The sequence below is a fragment of the Oryctolagus cuniculus genome, chromosome 14, assembly GCF_964237555.1.
Source record: "Oryctolagus cuniculus chromosome 14, mOryCun1.1, whole genome shotgun sequence".
In the NCBI taxonomy this organism is placed as follows: domain Eukaryota; kingdom Metazoa; phylum Chordata; class Mammalia; order Lagomorpha; family Leporidae; genus Oryctolagus; species Oryctolagus cuniculus.
Genome location: NC_091445.1, coordinates 963,839 through 989,861, shown reverse-complemented (window position 1 = coordinate 989,861; position 26,023 = coordinate 963,839). Strand labels below are relative to the sequence as shown.

The 26,023-nt window shown below is 62.8% G+C and overlaps 1 protein-coding gene across 2 annotated transcripts in view; it reads right to left on the bottom strand.

Moving 5' to 3' along the window:
- The window catches only part of IQGAP2 (IQ motif containing GTPase activating protein 2), a 196,178-nt gene extending 181,535 nt beyond the window's left edge, over window positions 1-14,643 (bottom strand). Inside the window, exon 1 of one of the 2 annotated variants that reach the window (XM_070056267.1) lies at window positions 14,403-14,643. In XM_070056267.1, coding sequence (XP_069912368.1) covers window positions 14,403-14,448 — 46 coding nt within the window. In that variant the 5' untranslated portion in view covers window positions 14,449-14,643. 2 annotated transcript variants of the gene reach the window in all.
- Window positions 14,644-26,023: the final 11,380 nt, after the last annotated feature.

Genomic DNA, 26,023 nt, shown 5'->3' with positions numbered 1-26,023 from the left:
CAGCAGTGCCCAGGAGACGGTGGCAGCCAGCACCGGCACGCCGAGTGCTCCCCACGCACACACAGCTCTGTCTCCAACTTGGCCCCTTCCGCAGCTGCAGGTTAGAGCCGCAGCTCCCTGATGTGACCGAGTTCGCTCAGCCGCTGCCCCCAGGGGTTTCCGCCTCTGCCCACGACAGCACGGGCACTGTGTTCCGTGAGCAAACCCACACCTGGGGGAGCGCCTCGCCTGCCTCTCAGGTGCCGGCCCCCGGCTTCTGAGGGGTGTGCTTCTGCGTCGACCCTTCCTGGCTAGGGCCCATGGCTGGCACGAGCAGTGTGCACGAGGGGCACTCAGACGTGACACGCAGCTCGCGTCACTCCAACCACGTGGGGCGATGTTAGAAACCACCACGGAAGCAGGACGGTCAACAGGCAGCTGCGGCCACACCCAGCCCCTGGGACACCCAGGACAGGCAGTGTCTGCCCCGCCCACAGAGGACGCCGTCCCTTCCAGCCAGCGAGCCCGGGGACTTGGGGGAGGCCAGCCAGAGAGGACAGAGCCACACACGCGGGCCCCCACCCTGGGCTGCGAGTTCCCTGCCCTTTTTCCAGCGTGTTCTATCCTATTCCTGGAAAACAAGGGGATCCTATTACAGGGCCGCTCTACAGCTCTCCGCACCAGGAGACGCAGGCACAGACCCCCTCCGTCCCCGCCAACGTCACCGCTGCCTGAGGAGCGCCGGCGGTCGCCAGTCTCTGACTCCTCCAGCCTGGGGCAGCCGTGCCCTTGTCTTTCGGGCCCACTGACCCCCGACTTCACAGCTCCAACCGTGAGACGCTTCCCCACGGCGACATCATACACGGAGCTCGGGGCACACGGTGACACCCACGTCGATGACCTGAGGACGGCAAGTCCACTCTATGCCTGCCATCTGTCACTCTGATACTTGCGAGGAAGGACGGTGAGCCCACGCAGTCAGCCGTCCCACGCATGGGGCCACGGTGAGCTGCTGACTCTGTCATCCCTCCCTCCTCCCCACACCCCCGCGCCAGGGCAGACTGCGGACTGCGTGCCAACCCCCACTCCCCGTACTCAAATTACAAGGAAGAACATGCGAAAGTGGCTTTGACAGAGACCAGGACCAGGGCCAGGGCCGGCATGGCGGCGCAGGAGGTTAAGCTGCGGCTGGTGATGCTGGCACCTCACCGGGCACTGGTGGTTCCAGTCCCGGCTGCCTCACTCCAGTCCAGCTCCCTGCTGTGGCCTGGGCAAGCAGTGGAAGATGGCCTAAGCACTCGCGCCCCTGCACCCGTGTGGGAGCCCCTGGACGGAGCTCCTGGCTCCTGGCTTCTCTCTGGCCATTGTGGCCATTCAAAGGGTGAATCAGTGGATGGAAGATCTCTCTCCCTATAACTCTGATCTTCAAAGAAATACATCTTTTTTAAAAAAGAAAAAGTGTCAGGAAAGGGTTGAAACTTGACCTTGCAGAGTGAGAGCTTGCTCAGGGGCGGCACGGAAACCCCAGCGGCAGAGTCCCCAGCTGAGTGCCCGCCCTCACCAAACCCTGGCTGGGCCTCGGATGTGAGGCCACGTTCCGTGGCAGCAGCCGGTGCTCAGCTCAGCAGCTCTGTGCCGGGGCTTCCCACATGGCTCCCGCTCTTCCTGACACCCAGGGGCCAGAGCCCAGCCTCACCTGGAGGAAAGCAGCCCCGAGACCGGGCAGCCAGCCAGGGTGCCCCTCCCACACACGCACACCTCCACTACCCCGCTTCACACGAGACGGCCATGACGGTGAGGACCGTAGCCTGCCGCTGAAGCCCGCGGATGAGGCAGGCTCTGAGGAGCCCCCGCCCCACAGACCAGGGCTTCTCCCCCAGGCTAGCCCCGCGGCCCAGCCCCGGCAGAGCCAGCTCCCACGCAGCGTGAGCAGAGTTGGCTTCCGCCACACGTCACCCCTGCACCAAGCAGAGCAAGCTCGCCCTCTGCCCCGTGTCTCGTTGTCAGGCGAGCTTAGAATTAGGGGCGACGAGAAGGGAGAGGGTCTCCAGCCGAGCAGCGACCCCGGGACGGGAGCCATTCACGTGCAGCTGCACGAGGGGAGGGGCCGGCGTTCTCGCACCTGCCCTGTGCCCCCCCGAGCCTGGCCGTGGGGAGGGGCTCACTGTCCTTCCACCCCAGGACACACACAGCAGCCTACCCCCACAGTGGCTCACGGGGGGTCAGCTCACAGAGCCGTCAGACTGGGTTCACCAGCGGGACAGCACTCCCATCCAAGGAAACGACCCCAGACGGCTGTGCTCACCCTCGCCCGGGGTTCCCGGACAAGGAATTCCCAGGTCGCCCCAGGAGGTGAGAAAGCAGACCCAGGGCCAGGGCCAGGCCCCGCGGCCAGGCTGTGCACACAGCTCCCTCGCCCGCTCCGGCTCTCAGCACGCAGGAAACACGCTAGCCAGCTCAGCAAGGAGGGACTCGGACGTGGGCTCGGAGCCCGCCAGCTCCTTCCCTTCTGCCCATGGGCACGCCCTGGCCAGCGGCAGCCACTCCCATCATCTTGCTGGGGGCAGAATGGCTGCCCTGGCCAGTGGCGCCCCCTCCCACTGCTCCCAGGCCTGACCTCCCTCCCACACAAATCCCCACTCAACACCCAGGTTCCAATGCCCTCTGCCAGCGGCACATGGGGCACTGGCACCCTCACGTCTGATGCAGGATGGGTGCTGTGTGTGCAGCAGTGGAGCTGGTCACAGCATTGCACGCTGAGGACACGGGCAGAGACACGGGGACAGCACACGGTACAGACGTGGTGACAGCGTGCGTGGTGGCTGAGGGTATCTGCCTGGTGCGAGGCTGAGCCCAGAGCCGCTGTGCTCAGCTCTGCGGACAGCACCTGTCACAGCCGCACCCTTGCCGCCCCCCACCCCCCTTCTTCCCTGGCTCTTCCCCCCCACCCCATGTCTCGGCCGCCACCTCGCAAGAGCAGGCAAGGAGGAAGCTGGTTCAGGGCTCCTGCTGACGGGAGAGACTTCACCGGCACGCAGCCGGCGAGGCCCACGGGCACCCACACGGAGGAACAGGGCCCGGGCCTCAGCGGCGGGGGCACTGAGCAGCAGTGGTGGGAGAGTCGGCAGCCCCTCTCACGACCACCCACAGCTGGGCTGCACGTTCCGCTGATCTCACAGGACTCCACTGACTACACAGCACCCGCACCAGGTGGCAACTATGCCGGGCACCCCAGGAGGGCGTGGAGAATGCAGATTACGGCACAGGGACTTCAACCGCTTTGCAACAAATTTATCCTGTAATTCCACTCCCCCATGAATGTCTCCAAGCCTCCTCCTAGCATTTCTGGGTAGCCAATGAGAACCCCCAGGCCCAGCGCACAGGAACAGGCTCCACCTCCCTTGGCCCAGGACCCGCCCTGAAGCGAGGGGCGACTCCGCCCACCAGGCCAGGACGGGCAGCGGGTGCTCGAGCCGAGTTCCTCTGCAGGTCACAGAAACGGACACGGGGTGAGGAGGCCCCGGGAGGAGGCTCAGGTGACGCGGCTCGGCCAGGGTGTGGAGGAGTCGAGAGCTCGCGGGCGCTAGCGTGCTGGCGCCTCAGCCTCCTCGCCCACCCCAGCCAGGCTGCCGGCACCAAGCCCCTCCCGGGAGGTGTCCCACAGCCCCCTGCAGCTCTTTAGAAGGCCTGGTCCTGGTCCTGAAGCAGAGCAGGTGCGGACAGGAGGCTCGGCCGCTGTCACCACGTCTTTCTTCCCAGCACACAGGATGACGCCAGTGGCACTGCCAAAAGTGCCCCAAATACTACACTGTAAGAGCTGACCCCCGGCCGGCTGTCACTCAGCTCCATGACATCACAGTGATGTAACTGTAAGAGCTGACCCCCCGGCTGGCTGTCACTCAGCTCCATGACGTCACAGTGATGTAACTGTAAGAGCTGACCCCCGGCCGGTTGTCACTCAGCTCCATGATGTCACAGTGATGTAACTGTAAGAGCTGACCCCCCCGGCCGGCTGTCACTCAGCTCCATGACGTCACAGTGATGTAACTGTAAGAGCTGACCCCCCGGCCGGCTGTCACTCAGCTCCACGACACCACAGTGATGCAGGAGCTGACCCCAGGCCAGCTGTCACTCAGCCCCATGATGTCACAGTGTTGTGGGAGCTTACTCCAGGCTGGGCTGTCACTCAGCCTCACTCTTGACGTCACAGTGATGCAGGAGCTGACCCCTAGCTGGCTGTCACTCAGCCTCACTCATGACATCACAGTGATGCAGGAGCTGACCCCAGGCCAGCTGTCACTCAGCCCCATGACGTCACAGTGATGGAACTGTAAGAGCTGACCCCCCCGGCCGGCTGTCACTCAGCTCCATGACATCACAGTGATGTAACTGTAAGAGCTGACCCCCCGGCTGGCTGTCACTCAGCTCCATGACGTCACAGTGATGGAACTGTAAGAGCTGACCCCCCCTGGCCGGCTGTCACTCAGCTCCATGACGTCACAGTGATGTAACTGTAAGAGCTGACCCCCCGGCTGGCTGTCACTCAGCTCCATGACGTCACAGTGATTTAACTGTAAGAGCTGACCCCCCGGCCGGCTGTCACTCAGCTCCATGACATCACAGTGATGTAACTGTAAGAGCTGACCCCCCGGCTGGCTGTCACTCAGCTCCATGACGTCACAGTGATGTAACTGTAAGAGCTGACCCCCGGCCGGCTGTCACTCAGCTCCATGACATCACAGTGATGCAAGAGCTGACCCCTGGCTAGCTGTCACTCAGCCTCACTCATGACATCACAGTGATGTAGGAGCTGACCCCTGGCTAGCTGTCACTCAGCCTCACTCATGACATCACAGTGATACAGGAGCTGACCCCAGGCCAGCTGTCACTCAGCCCCATGATGTCACAGTGTTGTGGGAGCTTACTCCAGGCTGGGCTGTCACTCAGCCTCACTCATGACATCACAGTGATGTAGGAGCTGACCCCAGGCTGGCTGTCACTCACCCTCACTCATGATGTCATGGTGATGTAGGAGCTGACCCCTGGCTAGCTGTCACTCAGCCTCACTCATGACATCACAGTGATGTAGGAGCTGACCCCTGGCTGGCCGTCACCAAGCCCCACGATGTCACAGTCTCGTAACTGTAAGAGCTGACCCCAGGCTGGGCTGTCCGTACCCTCACGAGGTCTCTGTCACGTGGACAGGCAGGAAGCTGCCTCTGCTTCCTTCCTGACCGGAGCACGCACAGCACGGAGCACAGGGGCCAGGCTCTGACGTGAGCCCCTGGTTCGTTTCAGCTCCCACGCTGGCCCGTCCCTCACGGCCGCCTCCCGCTCTCTCGAAGGGAAGTCCCCGCCGGGGCAGGCAGGGGAAGAGGCCACACGGGCAGGCTCCAGCCAAGAGTCTGCTGAGACCTGCTGACAGGTGAGAGGAGCTAAAGGACCAGCCAGGACTCAGCGGGGGAGCCCCTGCAGAGGCGCCCGCTCCTCGCTCGCGCGGGGAGGAGGAAGGGCTGTTTAGAGACGCAGTGACAGAACCAAGAACGCACTACCACCCTGCAGGAAATGGCGTCTCTGTGTGTGCTGTGCATATGTGTTCATGTAGTGGGTGCATGTGTACAGGTGTGTGTGCCTGTGTGTGAGGCATGTGCACATGTACTGCCATATGTGGTGTGTGCACTTGTGATACACATGTCTGTGTGCATGTGTGGTGTATGCACGTGCTTGTGTGTGCCCGTGTGAGGCATGTGTGATATGCATGTGATGTACATGCACATGTGTTGTGTACGTGTGTCTGTGTGTGCACATGCATGTCTGTGTGTGGTGTGTGTGCACATGCGTGTCTGTGTGCCCATGTGTGAGGTGTGTGTATGTGATATGTATGTGACGCACACGTACATGCACATGTGTTGTGTACATGTGTCTGTGTGTGCACATGCATGTCTGTGTGTAGTATGTGTGCACATGTGTGTATGTGTGCCCATGTATGAGGTGTGTGTGATATGCATGTGATGCACATGCACATGTGTTATGTACATGTGTTTGTGTGTGCGTATGTATGTCTGTGTGGTGTGTGTGCACATGCGTGTCTGTGTGCTCATGTGTGAGGTGTGTGTATGTGATATGCATGTGATGCACGTGCACATGTGTTATGTACATGTGTCTCTGTGTGTGTGCATGCATGCCTGTGTGTGGTGTGTGTGCACATGCGTGTCTGTATGCCCATGTGTGAGGCATGTGTATGTGATATACATGTGATGTACATGAACGTGTGTTATGTACATGTCTCTGTGCGTGTGCACATGCATGTCTGTGTGTGGTGTGTGTGCACATGTGTGTCTGTGTGCCCATGTGTGAGGCGTGTGTGATATGCATGTGATGTGCATGCACGTGTGTTATGTACATGTCTCTGTGCGCACATGCATGTCTGTGTGTGGTGTGTGCACATGTGTTATGTGCATGTGTCTCTGTGTGTGCACATGCATGTCTGTGTGTGGTGTGTGCCCCTTTACTCAGCCATGGCAAGGATACTCAGAGCACACCTCGCATGAACGTGGGCGAGGCTTAGTCCCCATCAGTGGACGTCAGTTCTCCCAGCGAGCACCACCTGGCCGGCTGAGCCCAGCGCCCCTGCAGGGGACAGGAGGCCTGCTCACCTCATGCCGTCCGCTGGCAGAGAAAACACAGGAAAGGGTGTCCAATGCTCACGGTGTTACCTCCGAGTATCACGCCGAGGGTCTCCCACAACCTTTCATTCTAGGTTTTTCTCCCAGGATGGTGATTTACTGCTTCTAAAAGCTCCCTCTTATCTTTTCTGCAGTTGGTCTCGGGGGTGACGGAAAGACACGGCTGCACCTGCAGGCTGTCCTGCAACGCCAGTGGCCGGGATGGGGCAGAGTGCCTCGCTCCTGTGCTGCAGACCTGGCCAGGCCCCCGGGGCTCCCCCGGGCAGGCACTGGCCCTGGCCTCTCAGGAGGAGTGGTCTCCCGAGACCCAGCATGGCCCCCCGGCAGGCCCCTTTCAAGGGGAGCAGAGGGGGCCCCCGAGACGACGGGCTGAGCCGCCCTCCTTTCTGGGTGAAGCACTCAGGTGCTCCGTGGAGCTGCAGGTGCCTGCTGTGGGGACAGAACCCACGCACACTCTCCTCCGCAGGTGGATGGCTTCGCGCTCTCCACACCGTGCCCAGGGCACCTGCCTCGCTCCCTTTCATACCCAGCAGCTGCACAGAGACAGAGTCCCAGGGTCGCAAGAGCTCAACACAGCAGACGGCCCGAGCTCAGAGAGCGGGCACCTGCCTGCCCGCCAGTCACCCCTGCAGAGCCGGGCAACCCACAAGGTGGGCTGGAGCCCTTCACTGGGGGCCCCTGAGGCCTCTGCTGCTTCTCGGAGCTGGGCCCATGCGGGGTGCAGCCGCGGGTCTCAGGCTGTCCTGTTAAAGTGTTCCCCGTGCCAGGTAAGCCACGGCAGGCAATGCCCCCCCCGACAACCTGCATGGCTGCAGACGGAGCGGGCACACCTGTAGCACACACACACACACACACACACAGGCGGCCAGGAGCTGGCTGCGCCCCTCAGGCAGGCGGCTGCCTCCCCTCCTCTTCCTGACTCGGCCCTGATCACCGCTGATTTACTCTGTGTGCAGCCTCTCACTGTCCCCATCTCGGGGCCTGTGAGCCACGCGGAGGCCCCAGCCAGCTTGCGGCGTACCGGCCCTGCCACGCACACGGGGGCCCCAGCCAGGCGAGCACAGCCCAGAGAGCCCTCACTTAAACCCAGCACCAGAGACTCGTCAGGGCGGAAATCCCAGACGCACAGCTGTGCCCTGAGCGGTGGAAAAAGCAGAATCCCGCTGGTGGCAGAAAGGACGCCGGGGGGGGGGGGGGGGGGGGCGCGCACCTTGTCTCCTGGAAGGGCGGGCCTTTTGCTGTCAATCACACCACGGCACGCCCTGACGGCCAGTAAAGGGCATCCCAAAGCCTGGACAGGCCCACGCAGCCCCAGCACGGGAAGGGACGGGGCACCCAGCAGTCTGCCCAGCGCCTGGATGCCTGGGATCCCGCACCCAAGGACAGCGGACATGCTGCCACCCAGGAGGTCCTTGCGTGCCTCCCTACCCGACCCACCCTGGGTGCCCACCAGGCACCTGCCAGCCCCCACCCTCACAGCAAGGCTTCTCCCTGTGGCTCGGAGAGAGCCCACGCGGGCTGGGACAGCAGGACGCAGAAGCAGGGGCTGTCCTTCCAGCACGAGGCCGCTGTGCCCTCTTCACGGTCACGTCACCGGCCACAGCCATGGCAGTGGGAGCCGGAAGGGGCGCCCTTGGCCCAGCAGCACGCACGTCCCGGGGGGGGCGGGGGCCTGCAGAGGAAGCACGTGTGCCTTAGCTCAGCTTCCCCAGAAAGGTGCCCGGCCCCCAGGGGCACAGCGGCAAGGCCCACTCCACAGAGCAGGACAGCGCCCATCGCCGTGGGCAGGGGCCAGTGGGCCCGGTCTGCCCGGCACAGGCCCAGCCAACGCCGTGACCCGGAAGTGATGCGCAGAAGCCCCTCCAGCGTGACCTTCCTGGCGCGACACAGCAAGACCGCGGGCCCGGCCAGCTCCTGCAGAGCCGCACCTGAGTGCAATTAGGTCTAACTCGGCCTTGCTGGTGAGCTGCCAGCGGGCGGACGTGTGTTCACCGTAAACAGAGCGCCCGCGACAGGAGCCCAGTCCCCGGCTTGAGGGCGTCGAGGGGGCAGACGGCCACAGGCCGTGGGAAACTGTTCTCAGCTGGGATCAGACTGTTGCCCCAGCAAGCATGGAAAAACATTTCTGTGGGACACACGTGCTGACCCGTGAGACACAAGTCACGGAGCCCAGGAGCACAGCTGACAGGCTCAAGAGCAGCCCACAAGACGAAGGCATGCAGGTCACCTCCAGGTCAGAGGTCACCGCCACACCAGCCCTCTAGCTCAGAGGGCAGCAACCCAGCGAGGCCAGCCCCCAGCCCCAGGCCCTGCCCCCAGCCAGGTCAGGGAGGGTGGAGGGACACCTCCAGCACCAGGCCCCCCCCCAGCAAGGTCAGCCCCCAGCCCCAGGTCCCGCCCACAGCAAGGTCAGCCCCAGCAAGGTCAGCCCCCAGCCCCAGGTCCCGCCCACAGCAAGGTCAGCCCCCAGCCCCAGGCCCCCCACCAGGCCCTGCCCCCAGCAAGGTTAGCCCCCAGCTCCAGGCCCTGCCCCCAGCAAGGTCAGCCCCCAGCCCCAGGCCCCCCACCAGGCCCTGCCCCCAGCAAGGTTAGCCCCCAGCCCCAGCCCCCCCCCCCCACAGCAAGGTCAGCCCCCAGCAAGGTCAGCCCCCAGCCCCAGGCCCCCCCCCCCCCGCCCCCGCACACAGCAAGGTCAGCCCCCAGCCCCAGGCCCCACCCCCAGCCAGGTCAGGGAGGGTGGAGGGACACCTCCAGCACCAGGCCTCCCCCCCACAGCAAGGTCAGCCCCCAGCCCCAGGCCCCCCACCAGGCCCTGCCCCCAGCAAGGTTAGTCCCCTACCACACCATGGAATTACAGTCTCCAGGCCTCGGCCTGGCCCAGCCTTGGCTATTGGAGAACGATGGACAACATCTCTCGCTCTCTTTTCAAATAAGTCAAATCTTTTTATTTTTTTTTAAGAGGTCTTCCTGGCAGAGAGCAGAGCATTTTCTCATTCTAACACGGCACAGCACACACAAATCAAAGAAAACCTGAAGCAGCGGCAAGTACTGACCCAGAACCCTCGGGTGCAGGTGCCGGGCCGCGGGCACGACGCTGCGCCACGCTTCCCTGACGCAGCCGGGCTCAGACAGGCAATGCCGACACTGCCTAACCAAGACCGCACTCACAGACAGAATGTGGGATCCACACGGAACACTCAGGAACCCCTCTGCTTAACGGAGAAAGGACGAGCGACGTCTCCATCTCTGGGGCCCCACCCTCCCCGCCTCTGCCGCCCACAGCCCCACACCTGGAACCCCTGCAAGGGGAGGGCGCCCTGGGGGCACCCGCGCCCAAGCACTCAAGTCGCTGCTAACACGCGGGACCCTTCCGGAACGGAGCGAACGCACACTCTGACCTGTCCTGGGGGAATGGAGGAGGGCGACCTGACCTCCGGGTGTCCAGGCCCGCACCTCCAGGCCTCCAGGAAGCCAGCGCTGACCTCACCTGACCGGTCAGCAGGTTCCAGGCTCGCCCTTGCAGACCACGCCCGTGTCCCCCAGGAGCGAAAAGCGCCTTAACACTGCCACACAGTAACTTTCATCAGACAGACACGAATCCGTGCAGAAGCCGATGCCGGGGCGTGTGCCGGGTCCCCAGGTGGGGGCTCGGCTCCGGCCACGCACTCCTGCTGTGGCCTCCCAGCTGAACCTGCTCTGCTGACAAGGCCGCCAGACCCTCAAGGGGCCCGGGAGGAGGCCCAGGCAGCTGCAGGGCCAGTGGACACTCAGCTGAGCCCTTGCCCAACACGTCTGAGCCCAGGGTCATGTGGGAGAGGAAATGGCCACGAGGAATGGAGAGGACGAGGGGACGGCGGCGAGGAAGCCCTGGCCCCTGATGCTCCCATACCTGCACCTGTCCCAGCAGGTCCCAGCCTGGCAGAGCTGCCGGCCAGATGCACAGAGGCCGCCAACGAGGCCATGGCCCCCCCCCACCCTCTTCACCCGGCCACTGGGCCCGGGACACCTAAGGAGAGCGTCCTCCGGGTAGGTCCCAGGGACGCCTAAGGAAGATGCCACCCACATCAGGATGCCACTTGAGGCGCCGGCATCGCAGGTCGGAGGGGCTGGACCCAGCCCCAGTGCACCTCAGGCTCAGCTTCCTGCTGCTGCACACCGCCCCCCCCCCAAGCAAGGGAGACCTGGATGGAGATTCAGGCGCCTGGCCCAGCCCGGCCCAGCCCTGGCTACCGTGGGCATGGGGGGGGGGGAGTGAGCCAGCAGGGGAAGGTGTCCCTCCACCTATCTGTCTGTCTCTCCCCAGGGAAGAAAAGTACAACAAAACAAAGAAGAAAGAAGTGCATTCTAAGGAATTTCAAATAAGGAGAAGGCGTGCCAGTGACCCCTCCCCCGCACTCAGCCTGCTCTGCTCAGCCCACAGATAAAGGACTCCAGGACCCGGTCCCTCCCAGTTCTGCACACGGCCCCTCTGGGCCCCGCCCTGCACCTAACCACACACAGTCCAGGCAACACTCAGGGTACCTCCCCGAGGTCACCTTCACCGGCCCTGCCCTCCCCAGGACACCTTGCCAGCCTGCAGAGACACCTGCTGCTCCTCCTGTTCTCCTGAAAGCTGTGACCAGCGAAGCCGCGTCTGCCTCACCCACACGCTGGGTGCACAGGAGGCACTCACACCGTGGCTGTGTGCACCTGCGCCAGGAGCCCCCCACCCGGGACACATCGGTGCCACGCCCCCTCAGAGGAAGTCAGAATTCAAACCCACACGCAGCCTCCAGAGGATCTGCTGCTGCTCACCACCCCGCCTGTACAGGACAGCAGGCAGCCGAGGAGCCGCCCGGCCACCCACGCCACCCGCTCCTGGCCACCTGCCCCCTCCCCGCCAGAGGCACGTCCGGCGCGTGACACACGTGCGTCACAAGCCGTCATGCCAGGAGTGGCCCGGGGGGCCCTTGGAGTGGGGTGGGAAGCCTGGCTGTGCTTGGTGGGGAGCAGCGCATAGAACAGCGGGCTCCTATTTCCAAAAGCGTGCACCGTCCACACGGCCGCAGGCGTCCGCAGAAGCCAAACGTCTGAAAGACAGAGAGCAGTGGCCCCAGGGGAAGGCTCCTGGCTGCCAGTCCCGCCGCCAGCTGCCCAGGACCTCAGACGGCGAGACCACGGGTGCTCTTGGGGACAGTGAGCAGGTGACAACAGCCCATGAATAGCAGCCCGGAGCGGAGACTTCACGCCCTGTCCCACAGCCTGCCCAGCTGGCTCACCTGCCCCTGTGCGATCCTCCACGTGTCTGTGCTACCACGGGGACTGTGGTGACCACGGGCTACCTGCACATCTGCCTTCTAGCTGCAGGAGCCAGGGACCAGCTGTGGCGCCCGGGGGACGGGGACAGCAGCCCATCCATGGCTCCAGAGACAACAGGGACGGCTGATACCCTGGAGACGACCAAGTCCGCAACCTACTCAGCAGTGCAAGCTCAGGCCCCCCCCCAAGCCAGTCACAGTGGCTAAGAGCGCGTGTAATTAGAGCTAAAAGCGTACTAAAACAACACTCCCACTGCTGACCTCCCAGGCCCTTCAGGAAACTTAACTGCAGCACCGGCACCCGAGGGAGGCCCCGGACACAGGCCCACCGAGGCCTCCTCGGCCGCTTAGCACAGGTGTGCACACTCCTGGTTCAGAACTTGGTGCCACGCCCTCCGACGGCCTCAACCTGCACCCCCCGGGATCCACTTGCACGAGACACAGGGTGTGCTTTCTGCAGGAAGCGACAGGGAAGCCCCGCTGACTGCGACTTTCACAACGCGTCTCACGAGAGGAAGGATCTGGGTTTGGCAGGGCTAGGAAGCCACAGCCGTTAGGGACCCGCAGGGGCGTGACCAGCAGCGGGCGGGCGCCTGAGCCTTGACGGACAGCCCACAAGGAGTGAAATCACCTGCCACGGAACCCGCCCCGCGCCCACCGGGCCTGTGAGCACACAAGGAACTGGGACAGAACTGCGGGCGTCTTCCGAATTAACTTGGCAGATCCCCCACAGCTTGTGACAACGGCACAGAAGCTACTGCAAGTCAGACCGAAACGGAAGTGTGTGCACCCGCTCCCCGCCCACCGGCACTGCGTGGCCGAGCGTGGCTGAGCGGCCTGCAGCCTTGCCCTGCAGGCACAGACATCCCAGGATGGCCCACGCAGCCGGAGTCAAACACGGTAACCGGACTTCCTCAGCCCTGCTGTATCAGGGCCCAGCAGGCTGAGAGCTCTGAGACCCGGCGCCGGCGCAGGGGCCAGGCGGACAGTGCCAAAGAGGCCAGGCCCGAGCGGCTGCAACGGCCCAACCTGAGCCACCCAGTCATGTCACAAGCATCTCGCGGACATCTAGCCCTGCAGCAGAGGTTAAGCCCTGCAGAGGTGCTGACTTCGAAGAGCTGGAGCGAGCCTGATGAGGTTCCGCTGGAACTGTGCCCTCCAGACCACGAAAAAAGCCCAGCCCTTCCCCCGGCCGCCCTGAGAGCAGCCAGCGGCATCGCCGTCCCGGGGACAGTGACGGGGGCCGGAAGGCAACCACCAGAAGCTGAACTGCCCCCGGCCTGACTGCCCGGTGCAGGAGCCTGTCCACACTCAGGGGTAGCCCTGGGGTGGTGTCTTGCCAACACAGCATGAGAGCGCCCCACTCATGCACCTGTCAAAGGCATCAGGTGTTGGTTTAAACACAGCAGGCTACTGGCCCGCTGACCCAAATGTCCCCCGTGTTTTACTGCTAAGTGGCCAGCCAGTACCAGCCGCGGCCCCTGTGCCGCACCACCCCGGGGACCGATGGGGAGCGCCAGCCCCTCAGTGCAGGCTGCAGGGACACAGGAAGCCGCTGCCCCACCCTGCCGCCCAGCACGCAGGGGCTGCTAGTTTTCCAAGTCAGGGCAGAGCGCTGGGGCCTGCTCAGCAGACCCAGGCCCCGCCTCGCCGACGGCAGGGGTCCCGCGGGAAACCGGCCAGCATGGAAGAGACCCTGACAAGAAGACAGGGGAGGGAAAGGGGCGGGCGCCAGGGCCGCCCGGTGCACGACCTGCCCCAGCAGCGCCACCGAGGCCGGCCGGGGCCGGGGACACCCGGGGCAGAGGCCCAACCTTCTGTTTGCTTTAAAGGAAATACTTCCTGGCACAGGTTTAGGACTCTGAACTCTGCGCACGGAGCCACGTGGTCCGCGCTCATCTGGCTCAGTCCGCTTGCGATTGGTCCGAGCCACCTCCTCCCGAAGCAGCCCCCCGGCACGGGCTCGCCGGGTCACGAGGGCTCCGGGCCCCGCCGCCGGCCCCGCGCGGGCGCCAGGGGCGCGGGGCTGCCCCTTCCGGCTTCGGCAGCCGGGGGAACTCACCTGGGCCCCGGCCGGCTCGGCGCGGTGAAGTCCAGGGAGCGCGGCCGGAGGCGGCGCCCGCGGGGGCCCCCAGTGCGCCCGGGCCACCTGTAGCCGCCCGCGAGAGCGGACTCGCCCGGCCTGGGCGGGAAGAATCGGATCCCAACGGCGTCCCCGGCCCGAGCCGCCGCGGCCCAAATCCTCACCTGACACCCCCGGGACCCCCGCCCCGCCGACCCAGGGCGCAGCCCTGTGCCCTCTCCGAGTTTGGAGTGGGGGTCGGGCTGCCGCCTGCCGGCAGCGGACAGGAATTCGGGGAGGGCGCTGGAGACTCCGCCAGGCCCCTGGAGGCCGAAGCCCACTCCTCCGCCGGTCCCGCGGCCCGCGCCCCGCACTTACAGCCGTAGCGGGGCCTCTGCAGCGGCGGCCCCTCTTCATGGGGCATCCTGCGCGCCTGCGGGGGCCCTCCCGGGGCGCGCCCCCCGCGGCTCCTCTCGCTGGCCAGCTCGCGGGCTGCGCGCGCTCCGACCCGCCCGCCTGTGTGTCCTGAGCGAGCCCTGGGCTCCGCCGCCGCCGCCGCCCCGAGCGGGAGTGCGCTGCGCCCTGCGCCCCGCGCCCTGCGCCGCCCCGCGGGCTTCCTTTCTCCGCGCCCGCCCCGTTACTCCGTGCGGCGGGAGCGCCGCAGCGACCCCTACCGCGTGCGGGGCGCAGCGCCGCGCGCCCGGGACCGCCCCTCCTCGCTCGGCCGGGGACGCCGAGAGCCGGACGGCGCGGGGACCCCTGACCCAGGCCGGCGCGCGAGGCCCAGCCTGGTGGCCGGCAGTGCTGGACCGGCGGCGCGGCTCGCTCTCCGCCCGTGCCGCCGGGCGCCAACTTTTTTTTTTTTTTTTTCAAGTTGCGTCTGAGACTTTCGTCTCCAGAATGCAGGGTTCAGCTCTCCGGACGGGAAGCCGGGCGCGCGGACCAAGGCTGCCCCGCATCCACTGGGTGCGAACTGCGCCCCGCAGAACCCGGTTCCGGGCAAGCGCCCGGCGGGAAACGAGACCGCAGAGGCTGACTCAGAACCGGGCGTTCCCTGCGGTCGGCTGCGGGTTCGCTGAGTGCGGTGGGACCCGGGCGGGGCCCCAGTGCCGGGGTGTGCAGCGCGGCCGGGCTGGGCGGGGGCTGGGGAACTTGCGTGGCAGCCAACGCCAGGTGCGGTGCCCGGGGCTCTCCCAGGAGCAGGGCAGGATGAGAATGCATCACACCTGCCTGGCTCCTTAAAAAGCGGGCGCACGGGCTGGGAGGGCTCCTCCGAGGGGCCTGGATTCCACCTGCGTGGGGAGCTCTGACCGGGTGTTATATTAAGTCCGCAGGCCGGGCCCAGGTCACGTGCAGGCTGAGCTCTGGTTGAGAGCCCGGATGAGAGGCCGTGGGGCCGCAGGTGGGGGGGTCACTGAGAACATGGTGGTCAGGGGCGCAAGCGGAGGGGGCTGTCCCGTCCCAGGACACAGGTGAGGCCAGGCTGACCAGCGGCCCTGGGGCGGGCAGGGGTGCTGAGGCACAGGCACAGGCCTGGACAGTGTCCACTGTTGCGGAGCAGTGAGCTTGGGCACCAGCTGCCAATGCCGGGGAGTTGGGGAGGGCACCTTGGAGCGGATGAGGTGCCGGAACCCCATGGAAGAGAGAGGCGAGCGCCTGGGGGTGCCACGGCAGACGGAGGCGGTGTCAGTAGCACAGGCTACACACCTCCACAGCCGAGACAGACACCACGGAGGGGACGCACACACCTCTGTCCACGGCGGGACGTGCAGGGGAGCCGGCCGCAGCTTCTCGTCCAGCTTCTCCATGGCCGGGCCTCCCCGGGAGTGGCAGGTGTTTCTGTGAGACAGGAGCCCCCGGTGTCCACAGGGGCTGACGGTCACCTGGGCGTCTGGGCTCGTGGGGCTGGGTGAAGCCCTCAGCAGCCAGTGAGAGGGCTGTGACGCAGAGCGGGGCGGGGGGCTGGGTCTCGGGTGTGGCTGCGGGAGGGGGTGACAGGTAGGGGCAGCGGCTTGCACGGACTTTAAAAAACAAAACTGAGGCCATCTAGTGAAAAAAGGTTCACCAGGCACAAGAGTTTTTAAATTAAAATAGAAGGCAACACTGGGAAGCCGCTGGGTGCACAGTCTTCTAAAGCAACCTTGTTTAAAACATCCTTTGGGTTTCAGACCCCCTGCTGGGATGGCCTGTGCTGCACCCCGAGTGCCTGGGTTCCATTCCGGCTCCCTGCCTGTGCAGACCCAAGAAGCTGCAGTGGTGGCTCAAGCGACGGAGTCCGTGTCACTCACGTGGGCGACCTGGATTGAGGGCCCAGCTCCAGCCTGGCTCAGCCCCTGGCGGTTGTGGGCATCTGGGGAGTGAGCCAGTGGTCGAGAGGTCTCAGTGTCCCTCAAATAACTTCTCCCCGCCGGGACGTTCAGTACCTGACGTTGGGGCCACCTGCAGGGCCAGCATCCCATATGGGCACTGGTTTGAGTCATGGCTCCCTGGAAAGTCATTCTGAGTCCATCTTTAGCCACCTGTACGCCCTTTGCCCCTGACTCCGCCTGCCTGACCTTAGCCCTGGGGGACCTGCCCGCAGCAGAGCCCCGGTCCTCACTTTCATCCCCCGCCTCACTACCACGCCCTTCTGAGAGCTGCTCTAACTGGTGGATGCAGACCAGGGAGCATGGCCATCTCAGCAGGACCGCACCACTCATCAGGGAACGAAAAGTAAAACTCACAAGTCATGCAGAATGACGGATTCTCACAGTCCTGGGGAGGGCACAGGAGCCATCACCGGGGAGGGGCGAGTGCTGTCTCAGGTTAGATAGTCTGCACCTCCGGAAATGCGGGCAGGCCACCCCTGCCAGGACCCTCTAGGGCAGCTGCACGCACCGGGGGCCTGTACATGACATCCACTCCAGGGAAAAAACAAACCGAAGATCCTGTAGGGGCTGAAGAGATACTGTGTGGACTAGGAGCCTGGAAGACTGAGCAGGAGGTAACACGTCACAGCGAGGGCACACACAGCAGTGTTACACATGTCAAACAGGACACAGGGGAGGTACAGTGTCACAGCACCCTGTTACACATGTACAGCAGGACACACGGGAGGTACAATGTCACAGCACCCTGTTACACATGTACAGCAAGACACACGGGAGGTACATCACAGCAGTGTTACACAGGTACAGCAGGACACACGGAGGTACATCACAGCAGTGTTACACAGGTACAACAGGACACACGGGAGGTACAATGTCACAGCAGTGTTACACAGGTACAGCAGGACACACGGGAGGTACATCACAGCAGTGTTACACAGGTACAGCAGGACACACGGGAGGTACATCACAGCAGTGTTACACAGGTACAGCAGGACACACGGGAGGTACATCACAGCAGTGTTACACAGGTACAGCAGGACACAGGGGAGGTACATCACAGCAGTGTTACACAGGTACAGCAGGACACACGGGAGGTACATCACAGCAGTGTTACACAGGTACAGCAGGACACACGGGAGGTACATCACAGCAGTGTTACACAGGTACAGCAGGACACACGGGAGGTACAATGTCACAGCAGTGTTACACAGGTACAACAGGACACACGGGAGATACATCACAGCAGTGTTACACAGGTACAGCAGGACACACGGGAGGTACATCACAGCAGTGTTACACAGGTACAACAGGACACACGGGAGGTACAATGTCACAGCAGTGTTACACAGGTACAGCAGGACACACGGGAGGTACATCACAGCAGTGTTACACAGGTACAGCAGGACACACGGGAGGTACAATGTCACAGCAGTGTTACACAGGTACAACAGGACACACGGGAGGTACAATGTCACAGCAGTGTTACACAGGTACAGCAGGACACACGGGAGGTACATCACAGCAGTGTTACACAGGTACAGCAGGACAAACGGGAGGTACAATGTCACAGCAGTGTTACACAGGTACAACAGGACACACGGGAGGTACATCACAGCAATGTTACACAGGTACAGCAGGACACACGGGAGGTACATCACAGCAGTGTTACACAGGTACAGCAGGACACACGGAGGTACATCACAGCAGTGTTACACAGGTACAGCAGGACACACGGGAGGTACATCACAGCAGTGTTACACAGGTACAACAGGACACACGGGAGGTACATCACAGCAGTGTTACACAGGTACAGCAGGACACACGGGAGGTACATCACAGCAGTGTTACACAGGTACAACAGGACACACGGAGGTACATCACAGCAGTGTTACACAGGTACAACAGGACACACGGGAGGTACATCACAGCAGTGTTACACAGGTACAACAGGACACACGGGAGGTACATCACAGCAGTGTTACACAGGTACAGCAGGACACACGGGAGGTACATCACAGCAGTGTTACACAGGTACAGCAGGACACACGGGAGGTACATCACAGCAGTGTTACACAGGTACAACAGGACACACGGGAGGTATAATGTCACAGCAATGTTACACAGGTACAGCAGGACACACGGGAGGTACATCACAGCAGTGTTACACAGGTACAACAGGACACACGGGAGGTATAATGTCACAGCAGTGTTACACAGGTACAGCAGGACACACGGGAGGTACATCACAGCAGTGTTACACAGGTACAACAGGACACACGGGAGGTACAATGTCACAGCAGTGTTACACAGGTACAGCAGGACACACGGGAGGTACATCACAGCAGTGTTACACAGGTACAGCAGGACACACGGGAGGTACAGCACAGCAGTGTTACACAGGTACAGCAGGACACACGGGAGGTACATCACAGCAGTGTTACACAGGTACAGCAGGACACACGGGAGGTACATCACAGCAGTGTTACACAGGTACAGCAGGACACACGGGAGGTACATCACAGCAGTGTTACACAGGTACAGCAGGACACACGGGAGGTACAGCACAGCAGTGTTACACAGGTACAGCAGGACACACGGGAGGTACAATGTCACAGCAGTGTTACACAGGTACAGCAGGACACACGGGAGGTACAATGTCACAGCAGTGTTACACAGGTACAGCAGGACACACGGAGGTACATCACAGCAGTGTTACACAGGTACAGCAGGACACACGGGAGGTACATCACAGCAGTGTTACACAGGTACAACAGGACACACGGGAGGTATAATGTCACAGCAATGTTACACAGGTACAGCAGGACACACGGGAGGTACATCACAGCAGTGTTACACAGGTACAACAGGACACACGGGAGGTATAATGTCACAGCAGTGTTACACAGGTACAGCAGGACACACGGGAGGTACAATGTCACAGCAGTGTTACACAGGTACAACAGGACACACGGGAGATACATCACAGCAGTGTTACACAGGTACAGCAGGACACACGGGAGGTACATCACAGCAGTGTTACACAGGTACAACAGGACACACGGGAGGTACAATGTCACAGCAGTGTTACACAGGTACAGCAGGACACACGGGAGGTACATCACAGCAGTGTTACACAGGTACAACAGGACACACGGGAGGTACATCACAGCAGTGTTACACAGGTACAGCAGGACACACGGGAGGTACAGCACAGCAGTGTTACACAGGTACAGCAGGACACACGGGAGGTACAGCACAGCAGTGTTACACAGGTACAGCAGGACACACGGGAGGTACATCACAGCAGTGTTACACAGGTACAGCAGGACACACAGGAGGTACATCACAGCAGTGTTACACAGGTACAACAGGACACACGGGAGGTACATCACAGCAGTGTTACACAGGTACAGCAGGACACACGGGAGGTACAGCACAGCAGTGTTACACAGGTACAGCAGGACACACGGGAGGTACAATGTCACAGCAGTGTTACACAGGTACAGCAGGACACACGGAGGTACATCACAGCAGTGTTACACAGGTACAGCAGGACACACGGGAGGTACATCACAGCAGTGTTACACAGGTACAACAGGACACACGGGAGGTATAATGTCACAGCAATGTTACACAGGTACAGCAGGACACACGGGAGGTACATCACAGCAGTGTTACACAGGTACAACAGGACACACGGGAGGTATAATGTCACAGCAGTGTTACACAGGTACAGCAGGACACACGGGAGGTACAATGTCACAGCAGTGTTACACAGGTACAACAGGACACACGGGAGATACATCACAGCAGTGTTACACAGGTACAGCAGGACACACGGGAGGTACATCACAGCAGTGTTACACAGGTACAACAGGACACACGGGAGGTACAATGTCACAGCAGTGTTACACAGGTACAGCAGGACACACGGGAGGTACATCACAGCAGTGTTACACAGGTACAACAGGACACACGGGAGGTACATCACAGCAGTGTTACACAGGTACAGCAGGACACACGGGAGGTACAGCACAGCAGTGTTACACAGGTACAGCAGGACACACGGGAGGTACAGCACAGCAGTGTTACACAGGTACAGCAGGACACACGGGAGGTACATCACAGCAGTGTTACACAGGTACAGCAGGACACACAGGAGGTACATCACAGCAGTGTTACACAGGTACAACAGGACACACGGGAGGTACATCACAGCAGTGTTACACAGGTACAGCAGGACACACGGGAGGTACAGCACAGCAGTGTTACACAGGTACAGCAGGACACACGGGAGGTACAATGTCACAGCAGTGTTACACAGGTACAGCAGGACACACGGGAGGTACAATGTCACAGCAGTGTTACACAGGTACAGCAGGACACACGGGAGGTACATCACAGCAGTGTTACACAGGTACAGCAGGACACACGGGAGGTACATCACAGCAGTGTTACACAGGTACAACAGGACACACGGGCGGTACATCACAGCAGTGTTACACAGGTACAGCAGGACACACGGGAGGTACAATGTCACAGCAGTGTTACACAGGTACAACAGGACACACGGAGGTACATCACAGCAGTGTTACGTTGTGTACAGCAGGACAGAGGGGAAGTACAACGTGCCAGCACCGTTACACAATACACACCGAGACGCGTGCGCACAGGTCAGGTGTGGGAAGCGTGCATGGGAGGAGGCCTCCAGCCCCCAATGGCGTCCGCTCCCGGGGACCGGGGGAGAGCGGTGCTTGGCAGCGTGGACAAGGAGCAGCCTGTGCGTCTCCCGCCGCGGATCTCTGAAGCAATGCCCGGTGTGGGGGACCCCCGTGGGGGGGTGTACGTGCAACCTGGACAGTTCATTCTCTGTGTGGCTAACGGCAGCGGTAACGGCAGTGCCCCGTGGGCCGGAGAGAGGGAAGCTCCCTGTGTGTGGAGTTTTAAACTCTCAGGAGCTCCGGTAATCCGTGTAAAGCCCAGGCCCCAAGCTCCGCCTCCCTGGGCGTGCGCCAGAGGAGAGCCCTGGCTGGAAAGCAGAGGTGTGAGGCCCTGTCAGCAACCCACAGAACCTTCGACTGAAGTCGACAACCTGCCCCCAGCCCTGTGAGCTTCCTGCTCAGGGCCCCCGGAGACACAGCCGGCACCGCCCCTCCCCTTCCATTTTACTTCTCATTCACAAACAAGGTTGTGAAATCCCGAGTGCGTCTCTGGCTCCATGAGCGTTCACACTATTGTATAGCTATTACACTTTTCCTGGCTTTCCCCGTGCCTCAGTGTCTCCCTGCGCGGACTCAGTTTCCCCAAGAATGCAGCTACCGCCTGGCCCCGGCCTGTCCCAGCACTGGCCCAAACACCAGGCCCTGAGCCACCTGCGGAAGCTCCCCTGCCACGCTGCTCCTCCCCTTCAGCAGTCCCAGGTTCAAGGCCACAGGGGGCAGGGGTCACACCTGCGCCCTATGCCCTATGCCCCGCACGACAATGGCTCAGGTCCTCCTGTGTCACCTGTGCTGGCTTTGCTGACTCCTCTGAAGGAAAAGTCCTGTTTAGCAATTGGGGGGGGGGGGAGGGGGAGAGGGAGGGGAGGGGGAGGGGGAGGGGAGACTGAGCCAGCTCACAAGGCTCCTCCTCTGGTGGCGCTCACTCCTCCCTCAGGGCCTGGATGGTTTCGTCCCCAGGGCTGGAAGGAAGCCCGGCTGTGGAATCGGGATGCCCTGGCACACAGTGCAGGAGCAGAAGGGAGCCGTGTCCTGCAGGACACAACCCAGCGTCCGCGGCGTGCGCCTCATTCCTCGACCCCTCTCCAACGCCTGTCCTGGTCTCCCATGTCAGTGAGCAGCAGAAAGGCCCACCCCTGACCTGGCCTGGGCCATGGCACCTGCTTCCCAGTGCCCCAGCCAGGCTGCACCCGGCCACACACACTGTCCAGTGACGGGCGTCCTCCACGTGACCCCAGCTCTCCCACCACCAGGTGGGGCCATGGATGGTCCAGCTTCCATCCTCCCGGGCAGTGTGCTCCTCCCTCCCTGGCCCTCAGGCCCCACCATCAGAGGGAGGGCGTGGCACGGTGCATTCCACCGAAGTCACTTTCCGAGAAGCAGTGCGAGCCGGGGGACTCCGGGACCTGCAGCCTCTCTCCCCCTTCTCCCCCTGTTTATGTGGCTGGCATTCCCAGCCCCTCGGGGCCCGCCCCCCCCAGGCCGTGGATGGAGCACGTGGCTGTCACTGTGGCTTCACACTAACTCCTGGCGTGGGCCACTGCCGCAGGACCTCCGATCCCACACGGGCCTGGCCCAGGAGGCTCCTGCGCAAGTCCAGTCCGGGCGGCCGTGTGGAGTGACCGCCTCCCTTCTCAGGCCTGCCAGGGTTTCCCTCGCAGGGTGCCATGGCTGGTCCTCCCCTGGTTCCACGCCCGTCTCTTGTCTCATTCTGCCCACGCCGCTGCCGCATTCCGCTCTGGGTGAGGCACCTGCTTGGGGATCGCCGTGGAGAACTTCTGCCGTGCACTGTGGCCGGACCTCTGCACACGTTCGTCCCCAGGCTCCCCTAGCGGAGTGGACATCGGCGGGCTCGGGCTCGGCCATGCGCCAGGCCCAAGTCCCCGCTGGGAGGCCAGAGAAAGAAGGAGCAGGAGCCGCATCTTGGAGGGAGCGGAGACAGCCCTCGGCCGTGGGTTTGACAGATATTTGTCGGGTGCCCGTTCTGTGTGCGGCACTGCACAGCCGTGGCTGAATCTGCAAGCTGCCAGCCTGGCAGCCGGGGTTACTTCCAGCCCTGGTCACAGACGGCCTGGAGGCCCTGAGGGAGGAGTGAGCGCCACCAGAGGAGGAGCCTTGTGAGCTGGCTCAGTCTCCCCTCCCCCTCCCCCTCCCCTCCCCCTACTCCCCTCCCCCCCCCCCCCATTGCTAAACAGGACTTTTCCTTCAGAGGAGTCAGCAAAGCCAGCACAGGTGACACAGGAGGACCTGAGCCATTGTGCGGGGCATAGAGCATAGGGCGCAGGTGTGACCCCTGCCCCCTGTGGCCTTGAACCTGGGACTGCTGAAGGGGAGGAGCAGCGTGGCAGGGGAGCTTCCGCAGGTGGCTCAGGGCCTGGTGTTTGGGCCAGTGCTGGGACAGGCCGGGGCCAGGCGGTAGCTGCATTCTTGGGGAAACTGAGTCCGCGCAGGGAGACACTGAGGCACGGGGAAAGCCAGGAAAAGTGTAATAGCTATACAATAGTGTGAGCGCTCATGGAGCCAGAGACCCACTCGGGATTTCACAACCTTGTTTGTGAATGAGAAGTAAAATGGAAGGGGAGGGGCGGTGCCGGCTGTGTCTCGGGGGGGGTGGGGGGGAGAGGCACGGCTCCCCCGGGCAGCGCTGTGAGTGGTCACTTGAGCACCCAGGAAAGTGGCCAGAACGAAAGAACTGAATGCATAATCGGGGAGGGCATTTTGATCCCTAAATACATTCCCTTTCTCCACCCAAATCCTTGTCCTTCCTGTGCTGCGATAATCCGGCTGTAATTGTCGGTTACGGGAGCCGGGACCCAGCTCAGAAGGGGAAGTACATCTCCCTGCCCTGAACCTGTCCGTCCAGTCCTGCGGCTCTCACACCCCGGGGTGTCCAAAGGCTCCTGGCTCTGCCGAGTGCCTGGCTGTGGTCCCGGCAGGTTTGTGCTCAGGGGTCTCCGTGTGGACGCGACGGCCTCCGTCCCTTCACACCCCTCACGGCGCCTTGCTGCCACGCAGTGCAGTGCCACAACCAACTCTTTGCCAGCTTGGGCCCTGTGCTCTGGGGTCCTGAGGCGGCTGGGTGGGGCTGGAGAGGTCCAGGTCCCCCTCTTCTGGGCTCCCTGGAGCTTAAGGACACTCTGCTGATTTCACAGGGGAACAAACAAACTCCCGTTCCACCGCTGGGACGGGCGTGCTCCTGCGTCCTCCCAGCCAGTTCCAGCGGGCGGAGAGGAGCGGCTAAGGGCCAGGCGCGAGGCCACTCGGGGCCTGTGCCTGGGCCCAGGGACCCCCGGGAGCACTCCCAAGACACGCAGGCCCGGTTCCTCCCGGAGGCGCGCGCTCTCCCTGTCCGAGTTGGGGGAGCAGCGCCCGGGGCCAGGCCAGGGTCTGCGGGGTGGCAGGTGGGCAGCACCCGGCTCTTGCCTTGCATGGATTTGTGCAATGGCTATGAAGCGCCCTGGGGCTGCCTGTCCCTGCCCATTGCTGTCCTCCAGCTGCTTCCAGCCCAGCGTCTGCCACAGTGAGCCTGCACGCTGCTGACTCCTACTCCCCGCCGTCAGGCTCTGCTGAGCCTGGGGAAACTGAGGGCTCTCGGAGCCCCCCCCCCCCCCCGCCAGGCCATCAGCCTGTGCTCTGTCCCGCTGGCTCTCAGAGCCACGCACCCTTCCAGGTGGAGTCCAGCACACTGGACAGTCTCAGGGGTCAGCTCCCCGGGCTGGCACTGCCCCTCTGCTGTGGCGCCTGCTCACTCTCACAGAGGCTTCCTGGGCTATGGGAAAGTCTGACGGAGTGAGCGTTAGCCCGGGCGTCAGGCCAGGTGGGGGCTGGGTGCCGGTCAGTCTACCTATTGTGCCAGTGGTGGGCAGTCCTGCCTCCTCCTGGGGGGTGGGCAAGCTCCAGACTCCAGCCTCTTTGGGGGCCAAGCAGGTGCACTCCTCCCAGAGCCAGGCTTCCTCCCAGGAACGGCCCTCAGGGCCTGGACTCCGCAAACCTCCCCGGACTGGCGGCCATGAGGGATGGCCACAGGGCACCGGGCCCTGGCAAAGCACCAGGCCCACAGGTGCGCTTGGCTCCTCCCTCAGCCTGCAGGTACAGCCCAAGGTCAAGAACACTGCAGGGCGGCCTGGGAAAAGGCCCCGGGCAGGGAACTCAGCACTCGGTTCCAGGGCTTCTGCGTCTCCTGCAGACCCCAGCCCCTGGCTCAGAAGGGCAGAGCCCGGAGGGTGTTCAGGGAGGACCTGCCCCGAGGAAGCCCCCGCCCTCTGCCCCGAAGCTGGCAAGTGCCGAGGGACCCCACCAAGACGGCGCTGGGCGTGAGGCCGAGCCAGGACAGAGCGCGAGACACAGACACTGAGTTCCAGCAGAAGCTCCTAACCACGCCCTGCGCTGGAAGAACCCAAGACAGAGAGCCCACGCCACAGGGCCCACCCGTGCCACAACCCCCCGTGCACGCACGCCCGGTGCCCGCCTTCAGCACCTCGCACGCAGCTGGCGGGAGGGGAGCTAGGAAAACCGCGCACAATTCAGTGATTAAAAATAGAACTGGGGCCGGCACTGCGACACACGGGTTAAAGCCCCGGCCTGCTGTACGGCGTCCCACATGGGCACGGGTCCGAGTCCCGACTGCTCCACTTCTGATCCAGCGTCCTACTATGGCGTGAGAAAGCAGAGTGGAAGACCCCTCTGTCTCTCCCTCTCTAACTCTGCCTGTCAAGTACGTAAATGAATCTCTAACAGACACATACAAAGACGGATGCTTCGCTGGTGCGCCAGGCAGGAGCGGCTCTCAGGACCGGGTGTTTGCGGCCACACCTTAGCCCAGCAAGGGCAGCAGCCCAGGGAAGGAAGGAAACCCAGTGCCGCATTTCTCCACAATAAAGAGGAAGTGAGATCCTTCAGGCGAGGCTTTGCT